The 14,242-nt window shown below is 51.5% G+C and overlaps 1 protein-coding gene across 1 annotated transcript in view; it reads left to right on the forward strand.

Annotated features, from left to right (window-relative positions):
- Positions 1-959: 959 nt before the first annotated feature.
- Positions 960-14,242, forward strand: part of URM1 (ubiquitin related modifier 1) — a 14,129-nt gene continuing 846 nt past the window's right edge. Inside the window, exons 1-2 of the mRNA XM_006103133.3 lie at positions 960-1,103; positions 5,373-5,443. Of these exons, the coding sequence (XP_006103195.1) occupies positions 1,069-1,103; positions 5,373-5,443 (106 nt within the window). The 5' untranslated portion in view covers positions 960-1,068. The remainder of the gene's footprint in view (positions 1,104-5,372; positions 5,444-14,242) is intronic.

Raw genomic sequence — 14,242 nt, forward strand, 5'->3', positions numbered from 1 at the left:
TTGTGCCCGGAGCTTTTGTAACAGGCTCCAGTGGTCTCCTATCTTCTTCCTTGTTCCTTTTCAAACCACTCTCCACACTGCAGCCAGAAAGGATATTTTGAAACAGTTCTAATAATGTCGCCCCCTCTTAAAACTCTTCAAAGGCCGCCCATTGTTCTTAGAATAGAGACTGAAATTCTTACCTGGCTGACAAGGCATGATTTGGTCCCTGCCCACTTTTCTAGCCTCATCTCTCATCAGGTTCTCTGTTCCCCAATTTGCACCTTCCTGTCCTGTTGATCCAGCATGCTCTCCCACCCACAGCCTTTGCACCTTCTGATCTCCACACTGGAATGCTCCCGGAGCTTTCTCTCCCCTGACATCCACCTGCATAATTCTCCTCAGGCTTTAAAGCTCAGCTCAAACTCTGAGTCACTTCTTTGAGGTTTTACATTTACTAGGAAGGCTGATGTGTTTATATGATCAGCGTTAGTTTCCCCCACTCAACTGTGAGTGCCCCATTGCAGGCATCTCGTCCATCCGGTTCACCACGGCGCCCACAGCACCCACCAAGATGCCTGGTCCACAGAGGACGTGCAATAAATATCTGTAGAATGGGTTAAATCCAACTCGACAGCGAAGGGGGTGGTTGGATGGCGAGTGGATAGCTCAGGAGGGAGATTTCTGGGCTGTAAATAAAGATTGGAGGGGTCACTTATTCAGAAGGGTGGACGGGCTCGCCCAAGCGGTGTGCGGACAAGATATTTGTAACTAATCCCAAGATAAACAGTAACGTGGCTCACAGTCGCTGCGCCAAGAAGCGGCGGGCTCTCCTCCGCCCGGCTGTGGCTTACTGGTCGCTGTCCACCTTGGGGGTCTGAGCTCCTTCCCTAAAAGACAGTGAGGGACCAACTCAAAGGACCACCCCCTGCCCCGGCCCCCGTGACCTTCCCCGCCCACCCCGGGCCTTTGTCCAATAGCTGAGGACAACGGCTCCCTGGGCACCGCCTCTTCCGTCAGCGGAGACCGGAAGTGGGGCGGGAGCGCCGGAAGTTGAAGGGAGTTTCCTGCGACCTCGGCTTCCTCAACATGGCAGCGCCCTTATCAGTGGAGGTGGAGTTCGGGTGAGTCACAGAGTTGGGGGCGCCGTGGGGATGGATTGAAGTCTTCAGGCCCAGAACTCCTCTCCCTCTGCTTTGGGGCCTGTCATGACCGAATCTCCGAGGTTTCTGGCGCGTTCTTTGAGCTACGCCGTCCGCCTCGGAGGGTCTGAAAGGCTCGGTCTCCTTTGGCGACGAGGCCGTAAGTCCGGGAATAGAGGCGCACGGCCGGGCGTGGAGGTGCGCCCCGGACACTCTTCAGTGCCCTCTACCCTGCCGGCCTCAAAAGGCGTGATGGTTGGCAGGCGGGCTCCCCACCTTATTTGCCAATCCCGTTTTTGGACCAAGCCCATGTGTCTGGCACCTGATCTAGAGCCCAGAAGGACTACCGTACACTCCTGCATTCTTTTTTCCTGGCAGCAAGTCCACTTACAGGGTTCTTGAAGCCTTGATTCTCGTGGGGTGTGTAGCCAAGACGAGACTCCTTTCTTCTCTTTCGCAATATTTGGGGTGTTAAACACACCTGAGCCCCTTTTAGGACGTTCAGTGCATTTACTGAGTCTGTCTGCAGGCAGGTGGAGATGTAGGGACAAGGTAGCGCAGTGGGGAAGACTAACCCTGACAGTACAGTATGCACAGATGAAAAGTACAGGAATCGGAGTATGCATAACAGTAGCTGAAGAAACACTGATCAGGGAGGATGTCACCTCAAACCACTACTTTCTGTCCTCTATATATGATTTCAGAGCTGAGAGAAACTGCTGAGCTTAGAAGGCAAAGGAACCGACACCCTAAGAGATGGGTAGTATAATTTCCAGTCATATGGAAGCTTGAGAGTGTGTGTGTGTGTGTGGGGGGGGGGGTGGAGGGGTAAACAAGCCAAGGCTTATGTGAAAGGAAAAGTCTGAAATGGGGATATAAAACCTCTGTCCCTAAATGCCTTTTCTTATGTTGGATGCCCCCAGTTTCTTTCATGCTTTCCCTTCATTGGGTAGTTTATTCACTAGTCATTTATTGAGTGCCTACCATGTGCCAGGCAGCGAGCCAGACACTGAGGATACAAAGATAAATGGAACTCTGTCCATGTTCTCCAGTGTTCAGCATTTCTGTCCCTTCGGGGGAGGTAGCCTCATGAATGTTAAATGCATTTTAATTGATGATGTTGTCTAGCTCCTTGGATCCAGTTAGAACCATACTGGCTTGGACTCCTGACTGTTTTGCTTCACTGACCCTTGGCCCAGCCATGGCCCCCATAGCGTAGAGGTTCCAGGAGGTCCCTGCTGCTTTGACAGGCCTTAGCAGAGCTGAAAATGGGGAAGCTGCCGACTGCCAATGTTAAGGTTTATCTCCAGCCAACCTCACCTTTCAGTCTCACTGAGTCAGACATGGTATTTGTTGATCAAAAATGTCTTCTGTCTGTCAGCAGTAGGGAATTCCTGTGAAGAAGATATGGTCCTTGCCCTCCAGAGCTTATAGACTAGCTTAATTACCCCTTTTCTGGCCCGACTATGTCTAGCCTCAGCCTCCCTTATCCCCAAGAGCAACAGTGAGCCCCAACAGGGCAGGACAGCATTCCTGCACCCATTTACCCACCTCCTAACACCTCCATCCACCACCTGTGTCCCATGAGAATCACAGCTCCTCAGGAAAGCAGGAATGCCCAAGATGCGTACCAAACCCAGATACCTTCTCTCTTTGTTCTTTTCTCAATGCCTGGTTTTGTCCCTGGCCTTCCTTTAATTTCCTACGTTTCTTAGCAGACTCCCTTCACCCTTCACTCTGAACCTTAGCAGATTTGCATAGAAGCGGCCACTGTGATCCTTGAAGAGTCTGGGTGAGGACTTGGCCTCTCCCCCTTGAGCAGATGACCTCCCAGCCCCACCAGCTCTGATCCAGAAGACCGCTCAGACCTTTCTCACTCTTATCAGTTCTGCCCTCCTTTGTCTTCCCTCCTGAACTGTCCTTAATCACACAGGATCCAAAGTCTGTAGTATAGGTGTGTTTTGTTCCTGTGGTGCAGATATGAGATTCCCTCCTCCTTTTCTGTATTCCTTCTTCCTGAGTCTGGAGGTATTGACAAAGGGAGGGAATGAAGTTAGAGAAGAAGTGGGAGAAATGGGCATTTTCACTCATGGCAAACTGAGTGCCTCCTATGTGTCAGGCCTTGTTTTAGGCAGAGCTTGCATTCCAGCCGGTAGAGGGGAAATAAACAAAAATTTAAAAATATAAGATAAGCCCAGCCGGTGTGGCTCAGTAGTTGAGCATCAACCTATGAACCAGGAGGTCACGCTTTGATTCCTGGTCAGGGCACATGCCTAGGTTGCGGGTTCAATCCCTAGTAGGGGGGTGCAGGAGGCAGCCGATCAATAATTCTCTCTCATTGATGTTTCTATCTCTCTCCCTCTCCCTTCCTCTCTGAAATAAAAAATATATATATTTTATATATGTATGTTTGTGTGTGTGTGTGTGTGTGTGTGTGTGTGTGTGTGATAAGAAGATGATAAGCTAGAAAAAGTGAAGGCAATTTTGGGAATGTTTATACCAGTCACTGGTACCAAGAAACACTCCCACCAAGATTTGGGGACTGGAAGAAAGATGAGGTATCTTAAGATACAATTCCTTAATTGACCTTGAAGAGCAAACTCTGTCAGACATAAAAGAGTCTGGCTTTGGTTCTCTAATGGGGCCAAAACAGGACCCTTGCCTGCCTCCCTGTATCACTCCAGAGTCTGGGCATACACCTCATTCCCCTCCAGGTGTGCTGACAGCACACACCCCTCTCGGTGAGCTAGTGAGCCCCGCGGTGACAGGTCACGCTCTGAGCGAGGTCACTCTCTGGCTCTCTCTTCATCTGCTCGCAAAGGGAAAAACAGACTCGGCCGCTGAGCCTGGCACCACCAGGTTTGGCCATTCTTGGTTGTTTGCCTGGGTCCCAATGTCTCCAGCTCCCACCCCTTTTCTCTGACCCCCCAATTTCTGAGCCCCTTGCCTGTGGCCCTCCCCCAGCCCAGCTGCTGCATGTGCCAGCCCCCACCCAGGAGAGAACGAGGCTCTTGGAAGGGGATAAATGGAGGCTCTGTGCAGGCTTGCAGCTGAAATGGCCCTGTGCGCGGCCACAGATGGGCCTCCTCTCCCCCTCCACATTTCTGCGTCAACAAAGCATAACCTTGTTTGGATGACAGTCGCCCCATGTTTTCCCCATGACAATGCTTGCCTTGCCTTTGCCTCCCAGTGGCATGTCTCAGGACATCTCTGTTCTCGGAAATTGGGAAAGAGTGGTAGGGTGGGAGGCCTCGCATCTTGTCAAAGGCCTTTTAAGGCCTTCTCAGTTAAGATCCACGTGAAGTCTGCAATGGAATCAGGAGACCCAGGGGAGAAGCAGTGTGGGGCCCCGAAAGAGTCCTGGTGTCCACATCATAAGCCCAGGCTTCTGGAGTTGTCTCTGAGCATCTCTGCTGAACCAGCCTTCCCTTGTCTGGTGCTGGCACACAGAAGTGAACCAAATTCTACCCTCAAGGGGCTTTCTGACCTTTGGGCGGGGGGGTCTTGTTTTTTTGGGTTTTTTTTCTGCTAAGGCTGCCAGGGCTAAGCAGAAACCAGTTAGACTTCAAAGCCTAGTTCAGCCACTACCTCTGTGACTTTAGACAAGTCACTTAACTTCTTCAGGCTTCTTCTCCATTGGATGGCGTTAATAATGTCTGCCTCCCTTCTTTCTTCCCTGGGATGCCCTGAGGATGAAATGAGATGAAGAATGGTCTTGTAAATTGCTAAGCCTGGTGGAATCTCTTACCCTCCGGCACTGTGTTGTGCCACCAGGCCAGCAGTGGTTGGCACAGCAGGGACATTTCAAACCCTCACCTGGCCAGAGGAAACCCCTCAACACATACAGGGTCTGCAGTGTGACTCATGGTGGCTTCTCAACATTTTTGTAGATGGAAAGGCTAAGGCTTGAGAACACGGAGTCACATGCCCGGGGTCCGGGTGTCAGGCAGGGGTGGAGGCTGTCTCCATCTCGAGGCGGAAAGCACCCAACCTGAACCTGTATGCTAAGCTGCCTCTTGAGAAAGCAGAGGAGTGAAAACAAGAGTCTGCAAATTGAATACTTGGTTATTGGTAAAAATGATTTCTATCCTACTGACCACATCAGGAATCAGTCACCGGTACCCAAGGTGTTCCCGAACCTTGGATCTCGGCATCTCGTGTGCTCTGGTGCCAGCCCCCTCCTCGGTTTTCATTCTCAGCTAGGTGTGTGCAGGAACTGACCCGGCTGTCTTTCTCTGGCCTCCTTTGCAGAGGTGGCGCGGAGCTGCTGTTCGACGGTGTGAAAAAACATCAGGTCACCTTGCCTGGACAGGAGGAGCCCTGTGAGTATGGGTGTCTGAGCCCCTCTCTGGGGTACACTGGGCAGGAGTCTACAGGGTCATTCAACCCCGTTCAAGTGGGAATAGGTCAGATTTCCTGGCCAGAGGGAAGGAGGAAGAGAGATCACCAGGGTACCCTTCGCCATCCTCTCTCAGACCAGCCAGCTTTGCAGGAGGGTGGTGGCGTGCCTAAGTCTTCATGAATGTGGGTTAAGTGTGCATCCCCTTAGGACCTTAGGCCAGTGCGCTCACCTCTCTTAGATTTAGTGTTCTTATCTGTGAAGTAGGATGGTAATCTCCAGCTCTCAGGGTTGCTAAAGGGAGCATCTCTATTAACTTAATTTTTAAAGTGTTTTTCCTTTATTGATTTTAGAGAGAAAGAAAGGAAGGGAGAAACATCAATTTGTTGTTCCACTTATTTATGCATTCATTTGTTGCTTCTTGTATGTGCCCGGACCGGGAATTAAACCCGCAATCTTGGTGTATTAGGATAATGCTTTAACCAACCGAGCTACTTGGCCAGGGCTAAGGGAGCATCTTTATTATTATTATATGGCAGCAGAGAGATGTTCTCATGAAGGTGGGTAATCCTCACCGAGGATGGGAAAAGGCACATGGGCTCACATTATGGTAAGAGGATTCAGATGAGAAGATACCCAGCCAAAAAGGAAGCTGGAGGAGGGAGGATGACTGAGAGAGACAATGGGCTTTTTTCTTTTGTCCATTTAAATACTGGTTCATCTTTCTTTAACAAACATATACTGAGCACTTCCTGTGTGGCAGACCATGTACCAGGCACTGGGGAGACAGCCATGAATGAGAGCCAGTCCCTGCCTTCAAACTCTGGAGGGGCGGGGGGTGGGAAGCTCATTTTAGGGCCTCCTTTGTGCCAGGCATAGAACTAGTTACTGGGTATTCGGTGCTAGTGAAACAGATATGGTTCTTGCCCTAATAATGGGGGTTGAAGAGGTCCAGCTGGATAAATATCAGTGTAGCCCAGAGGCAGGGGTGGTATCACTGTGGAGATGCACCACATTCCTAGCAGTGGGTCCTCGTCAGAGAAGAATGCTCAGGACCCTCAGGACTGAGAGCCATTTTCCCTAGGGCCGAGACGCTTCAGGGGAGAAGAGGAAATCAGTCTTAGGAGGCAGGGGAATGAGGTTCCTGGAGGCAGGCAGAAGAAAAGGTCAGGGCGGTTTGACAGGGTTCTTCTGGAACTGGACGCTCATCTGCCAGGAATCAAACAATTATTCCCCAAATTCACTGGCTGCCAAGGTTATCTCTGATCCTCCTCCGGGTCCGAGAGCAGTGGCACAAGGTAGGTCTACGTGCTACATTCAGAGGTTGGGGGACACTCACCAAGGACCAGGGCACTGCCCCCTTTCAGCTGGTGGTGGGTATGAGGCTGGGGTTAAATGTCAGGGTTGTGGGATTGTGTGTGTCCTCGGTAGGGAAAGAGCCAGGGTGATGCAGGTGACTGTTTCTTAGTTTGACTGATGGCCATGCAACTTTGGGAGGGAACACGAGGCTCTCAGAAGAAGCCTTAAAGACCTGGCTGGGCAGTGATTAAAATACCACAAATTACGATTTATTTCCCCCTGCATTTGCATGGCACGAATGTCCCCACGTTTAATAATTCCAACCCTTTTATTCATTCATTGGCCAAATGCTCACTGAGTATTAGTACTTTATTCTTTCCTGTAGTTGGCATATATTAATTTGAGTGCCTCCTTTTTGCCAGGCATAGTACTAGTTACTGGGTATTCGGTGCTAGTGAAACAGATATGGTTCTTGCCCTAATAATGGAGCTTACGAAAGTGGTGCCAGGCAATAGATACGTAGATACATACGTGTATAACTGTACAAGTGGTTGTCACGGGCATGAGAGCAAAGGGGTGCTTTCAATTAGACAACAGGTGGTCAGGGAAGGCCTCTTTGAAGAGGTGACCTGGAGGCTAAGTCAGCCCGGTAAATGGGAGGGACAGCGGAGGGGCTGGGGCCTGCTTCAAGCAAAGCAGGTAGCCCTCGGGAAGACCCCCTGGTGAAAGGCCTCAGAATGTCAGGGCACTGAAAGAAGTCCAGTGTCATGAGGGGCACGTGCTGAGTTTGGCGTGGTTGGCAAAGCCCCAGTTGGTTGTGTAAATAATTGTCACAGATTCCTAGGCGGTAGCTATCATTCCATTTTTAAAAGTGGCCACCCAAACTCGGGTGTCATGTGTCTTACTCCAGTCATACAGTTGTTTACATGGCAGAGCTGGGATTCAAAACCAGATTTCAGGGTCTAACCCATCATCATTTACCCTAAGAGGCTCCCTGAGTCACATAACATCTCACACCTGCAGTGTACTTTCCAGTTTTTACACTTTCATTTATACTCATGCTTTCAGCAGCTACTTACGTATTTTGACTCTCATAATTACCCCAGCAAATACTATCTATCATCAAGGAAACCAAACCAAGAGAATGGAGACCTGTCCAGAGTTACTCAGGAAGGTGGGCTAACCAGGTTTGCAATCCCTCCTCCTCCATTTGCTGCTTACAGGGCAGGTGGGGCCTAGCCTCCCCTCTCTGGAATGAAAGAAAAGGAGACGAGAGGGAAGCGGAAGTGGTCCCTCTGCTCAGCCTTGGGCCCTTGGCTGTTACTCTGCTGCTGGTTCCCATTTTTGCCCTGCCGTGCCCAGAGGCTCGGGTCACATCGCAGCCGCAGAGCTGGTTGGCAGCTGCCAGGCCTTACCCTGGCACATGGGAGCCCAACAGTTGCCACTGGGAGAGTCTTACTCTTCTCCCCGGCCCGTGCCCAGATCTGTTGTCTGGCAGCCTTCCCAGCCCAGGGGCTGCCACTTGGCCAAGTAGGTCCTGGAGACTCCAGCAGAGAAAATAGCAGCCATAAGTTTATGGGTTGTGACAAGTCTCACAAACAAGGAAACTCCAGGGCCCTGGGTCTTGGGCCAGGGGACAGCTTCCAACCCGGCCAATTTGGGAGAAGAGGATGGGCAAAGCCAAAGTGGGTGAAACTGCAAGCAAGGAGCCTGGCATTGCCAATAGCGAGTCACTTCTTTCTGTGAGCCTGTCCTCCCATCTGTACAATGGGAGGTTGGGCTAGATTTCATATTCACTGATTTGGTTATCTATTTGACATCTACATTTTGGAAACATTGCTTTCAAAGCAAGTATACAATTCTGGGAAGCAGGGATGGGGAACATCTGGCCTGTGGGCCATATAAGGTCCAGGAAATCATTTAGTCTGGCCCTGCCAAGGCATTGGAGTGAGTTAATTAAATGTTTGACCAAATATAGTAGGCTAATTTTTATTTTATTTTTTAAAAATATATTTTATTAATTTTTTACAGAGAGGAAGGGAGAGGGATAGAGAGTTAGAAACATCGATGAGAGAGAAACATCGATCAGCTGCCTCCTGCACATCCCCTATTGGGGATGTGCCTGCAACCAAGGTACATGCCCTTGACCGGAATCGAACCTGGGACCCTTCAGTTTGCAGGCCGACGCTCTATCCACTGAGCCAAACCGGTTAGGGCATAGGCTAATTTTTTAAGTTGATAAATTTGTATGGCCCACAAATGATGTTGTAAATATACAAATGGCCTTTGGCAAAAAAAAAGGGTTCTCCACCACTGTTGTAGGGGGACATCTTAATAGCCATCTCCATGAAACAGGTCATCTGGGCACCCACCAGCTTTGGGCATTGTGGCTGCTGAGGGCTGGCTTTTTGCTTCAAGGATCCCTTTAACTCAAGGCTTCCAACCTATGCATGGTGGTCAGTGGCCTGGAGCAAACCCAAAACATGGGTAGACAGACTGCCCCACCAGGGGCATTACCTGCCCTGACCCGCAGGAGGAGACGTGTTGGCCTCACCTTTCCCTGCCCCTCTTCCTCTGTCCTGCCATTGTGTTAAAGGGTGGCTGACTAGGGAGGGTAGGAGCTGGAGAGAGCTCCCCTGTGCTTTAAACTGCTTATTATGCATTTCACAGCCTCTCTGGGGCCAGCTGTTCTTTTCTTTGCTCTCGGCCTGTTTGCAGATCCCCTCCCCACTGCCATCCTCTCCCCTACAACCCCCCCACCCCCACCCCAGTCCCTGTGCAAAATTGCTTTTGAAAAGATCCACTTTCTGCTTAATTAAACAATGAGGAGCGTCCCTTTGCACATCTGTAAACCTCCTTCTGAGGCCAGTTTAGCCCACAAACTGCTCCTTTCTTACCCCCATTCACTTGTAAATGGACCCTCTGATGTTCTCTCTACCCTCTCTTCTCTTTTATTCCCCCCATCCCAGCTCATTCTTTGCCCTTTTCAACTAAGGCCTGGGGTGGGCTCCCAGAAGAGCCTTGCTTGGAGCCTAGTAGACTTGGTGGGGGACAGGAGTGGTTTAACCTATGGAAGAGAAGACTCAGGGGAGCCAGGGTCCATCTCTCCCAAATCTCAAGGCAGGCATGGGGATGAGGGGACACATTTGCCGGCATGGTCCCCGGGGACCAGCCAGGCTCAGTGGAGTGACAGGAAGATAGATTTCTGGTTGGGGGAAAACTCTCCCTGAAGCGTCAGAGAGAGGCTGGATGAGGGTCTGTTGCAGCCAGGATTCAATATCTGATAAGACCTTGAGGTTGTTCTTTCAGTCTGAAGAATCTAGGCTTGACTCTGTGGGGTGTGTGTGTGGGGGGGGGGGGGGTGTCACAGTGGGTGGCCAGTGTTCCCAGGCAAGGACAAGCCCACCAGGGTGAGGGATTCTGGTGGGAGCCTTTTTAGGTGCTCTCTAAGGGGCATCATGGTGCCCTATTGCCAGCAGCTTTTTTTTTTTTTAAATATATATTTTATTGATTTTTCACAGAGAGGAAGGGAGAGGGATAGAGAGTTAGAAACATCGATGAGAGAGAAACATCAATCAGCTGCCTCCTGCACACCTCCTACTGGGGATGTGCCCACAACCAAGGTACATGCCCTTAGCCCCGTGGTCAGCAAAACACGGCTCGCAAGCCACATGCGGCTCTTTGGCCCCTTCAGTGTGGCTCTTCCACAAAGTACCACATGTGGGCGCGCACGTACAGTGCGATTGAAACTTCGTGGCCCATGCGCAGAAGTTGGTATTTTGTGGAAGAGCCGGTATTTTGTGGAAGAGCCACACTGAAGGGGCCAAAGAGCCGCATGTGGCTCGCGAGCCGCAGTTTGCCGACCACTGCCTTAGCCGAATCGAACCCGGGACCTTTCAGTCCGCAGGCCGACGCTCTATCCACTGAGCCAAACCGGTTAGGGCTTGCCAGTAGCTTTTAGGAGGTTCTGGTAGCCTGGAGGATCAGGACTCCTAACTCACTGGGCAAATGTACATTTGTCCTGTGTGTGTGATGCTGTGTTGGCCTGCTGCTGGCCTTATGCCTGAATCCTCACAGCAACTCTTTGGTGGTTGGATTATTGTCCCAAATTGTCAGAGGATGCCATTGAGACTTAGGTAAAGTGACTTCCTATCAAGGCCATCTGGCACACACGTCCCGGCTCCAGAACCCAAATCCTTAACCACTCGGCCGCAGGCAGCAAGCAGCCCCCATCACTTATCACTGACTTTTCCCCAATGGGCAGGCCGGGTCCCAGGCCTCCTGCACTGGAAACCTTGTGTTCGGGTGCCCCTCTCCTTCTGGGGCTGCGTGCTAGGGGCAGTCTGGCCTCTAGCACCCAGGGCCTCGGGATGTGGTTCCTTCTAGCTGGGTTGTCCTGGCAGCCTCATTGGGGTCTGAACATCTAAAATAGAGAGAAGGCCAGTGTCTGGGGCTCCGTCACCACTCTCCAAGTTAGTGAATCCTCCCGGGGCGGGGGGCGGGGGGTCAGTTGGTTGGAGTATCGTCCCATACACCAGAGGGTTGTGGGTTCGATTCCTGGTCAGGGCACATACCTAGGTTGCACATACCAGTTGAGGCATGTACGGTAGGCAACCAACTGATGTTTCTCTTTCCCTTCCTCTCTCTCTAAAATCAATAAAAGCATATCCTTGGGTGAGGATTAAAAAAAAGAAAGGTAGTGAATCCCACAAAAAAAATCCCAGCTAGTCCCAGCACTGTCTGATTAATGGTTGGCTGACTGTACCCCACTCTCCAAAGTGGTCTGAACATATCCCCAGGATGCTAGACCCCGGGGCAGAGTGTGGAAGCTCAGGGCATCAAGAGAGGGCAAAAGGTACTGGTTCTTCTGAATCATAGAAGAATTACAGCATGGATATGCCAGGCACAGTGCCAAGAGCTTTATATGAATCATCTCGTTCGATCCTCACAACAGCCCTATGAGACTCTTAATTCCCATTTGCAAAGAAGGAAGCTGAGGCTCATGAAATCTTTACCCAAGGTCACGTAACTAGGAAGTGATGGAGTCCAGGGCTGTGTGTAAGGTTCTGTGCTGTGTGCTATGGCCAGTGCTGGGTCCTCAGAACACTCTAGTACCGGTGCCTGTACATTTGAGCTGAATCTTGATATGTGTGTCAAGGCAGAGAAACACAGAGCACAGTTCCAGGCAGTGTGGGTTCTGTGCCCTCGGAGCACAGATTTGGTGAATAACCCTGGGTTTCATGGGGAGAGTGAAGTCTCTTCCAGATCTGGCCCCTGAAACTGCTCATGCCAATCTTCTTGCCTTCTCTGTTCTGTTACCTTGAACCTGCCAAATCCCTCCTGCCTCAGGTCTTCCCATATGTTCTTCCTTCTGCTCCCCCATCCTACCCTATTCATTCTTCAGGCCTCAGCTTCAATGTTAACATCCTCAGAAAAGTTTTCCCCAACCCTACACAAAGGAGCATTTATCATAACTCATTAAATAAGTAATGTCTGGCTTCCCTGCTGGCCTGTCAGCTCCATGAGGGTAGGCCGTGTCTGTCTTGCTCACCGCCATCTCCCTAGCACCTGGCACTACTAGTTGCTCAGTAAATATTTATCTTGAGAATGATTGCATGGGATCCCAGCAGGAAAAACACCCTCTGTAGCAGTGGGAAGGCAGCAGGACTCAGCGGGAAGGTAAAAGTGAGATTCCCCAGAGCCATCCTCAAGCCACCAGCCCCTGACTCTGCTTAACCCTTCCTCCTCCCCTGGGTGCCTTTGGAAGCCGACCATCTGGCTTGGAGGCCATTTGCATATTGTCTGGGCCTCAGCAAGCCTAGCAAGATGTCCCTGGGGGGGGGGAGGGGGGGTGTTTGAGGCCAGGCCTAGTGGCCCTTGCAGCCTGCTCTGAGTCCCATCTCTCCCCACCCCCAAATCCAGGCATGGGGGAACAATAAGAATGGTGATGTGGTGGCCTCACCATGGTAACAGGTTATCAAGAATGTGGGCAGGCCTGAGGGGTGCAGTGGAGGGAGGGAATGACCTCAGCAAAGAGGAGCATCATGATAAATGAGCCAGCACCGGCAGCAGACTCACCCCGAGCCCACCCCTCTGGGACTCCAGGATGGTGCTATCACTCTGATGACCCCGACATGACTACTAGCCACCACCACCCCCCACCCCCCAGCATCTCCAGAGTGAAATAGAAGCCCCTTCCTTTTACACAACTGGGGCTGGTTCTATACAGGACAGCCAGGTTGTGGAAGTGCAGCTGGTGGCCCTCAGGCCAGGCACTGCCCAGTCCCTCTCAGTGCCTCTGCACACACAGGCAGAACCCTGCCGCCAGGGCTGGCTGATGGATGTGTCAGACTCCGGCGGCTCTATCGAGCGGCCACAAGATGTATGGGCTGGCGGCCCACCAGACAGTGCCAAGATGGAGGCCAAGGGGAAACCTCTGAAGCTCGGGCCTCAGGGGAGCACAGCCAGGCGGCCAAATGGACTGCAGCTCGTTGGAGGCAACGCTCCCCGTCCCCTGCCCACTCCAGGGACCATGAGGACTCCCGTCTGCTTTGTTTAAAAGGAATTTTTAAGCCCTAGCCGGTCTGGCTCAGTGGATGGAGCGTCGGCCTGCGGACTGAAGGGTCCCAGGTTTGGTTCCGGTCAGGGGCATGTGCCTTGGTTGCGGGCATGTCCCCAGTGGAGGGTGTGCGGGAGGCGGCTGATCGATGTTTCTCTCTCATCGATGTTTCTAACTCTCTATCCCTCTCCCTTCCTCTCTGTAAGAAATCAATAAAATAGCCGAAACCGGTTTGGCTCAGTGGATAGAGCGTCGGCCTGCGGACTGAAAGGTCCCAGGTTCGATTCCGGTCAAGGGCATGTACCTGGGTTGCGGGCACATCCCCAGTGGGGGATGTGCAGGAGGCGGCTGATCGATGTTTCTCTCTCATTGATGTTTCTGACTCTCTATCTCTCTCCCTTTCTCTCTGTAAAAAATCAATAAAATATATTAAAAAAAAAAAAGAAATCAATAAAATATATTTTTAAAAAAATAAATAAAAGGAATTTTTAAGGTGGCAGTCTCAGTGCGTGGACACTTTGCCCATGGTCCCGTGCTCTTCTGACATAGGATCCAGGGAAGCTGGCATGGAGCAGAGTGAGCCAGTTGGACCAGTGTGCAGCCTGCCTGCCTCCAGGGAGGGTGGTATGCAGGCCATTGAGAGTGTCTTACAACCCCGAGCAACGCTGGTCCTGTGTGTGTGACATGCTGCTGGGCCTGCCTTGCCCCAGCAGCCTTTCTCTCACCAACGTGCCAGGACTGACTCTAAGTGCAGAAACCAAGGCATTGCCTGGGCCCTTCTCCAGCTTGGCCTGAGACATGGACTCAGGGTCGGGGTGACTAGCTAGCCCCAAGCCCTCCACTGGCTTCTCCAACACTAGGTGTCTCCTTGGCCTTCCCCTCCTGGAGTTGTCTCTGGGAGAGAAGGAACTTCTGCAGCCTCAG

The sequence above is a fragment of the Myotis lucifugus genome, unplaced genomic scaffold (genome assembly GCF_000147115.1).
Source record: "Myotis lucifugus unplaced genomic scaffold, Myoluc2.0 scaffold_465, whole genome shotgun sequence".
Taxonomy (NCBI): domain Eukaryota; kingdom Metazoa; phylum Chordata; class Mammalia; order Chiroptera; family Vespertilionidae; genus Myotis; species Myotis lucifugus.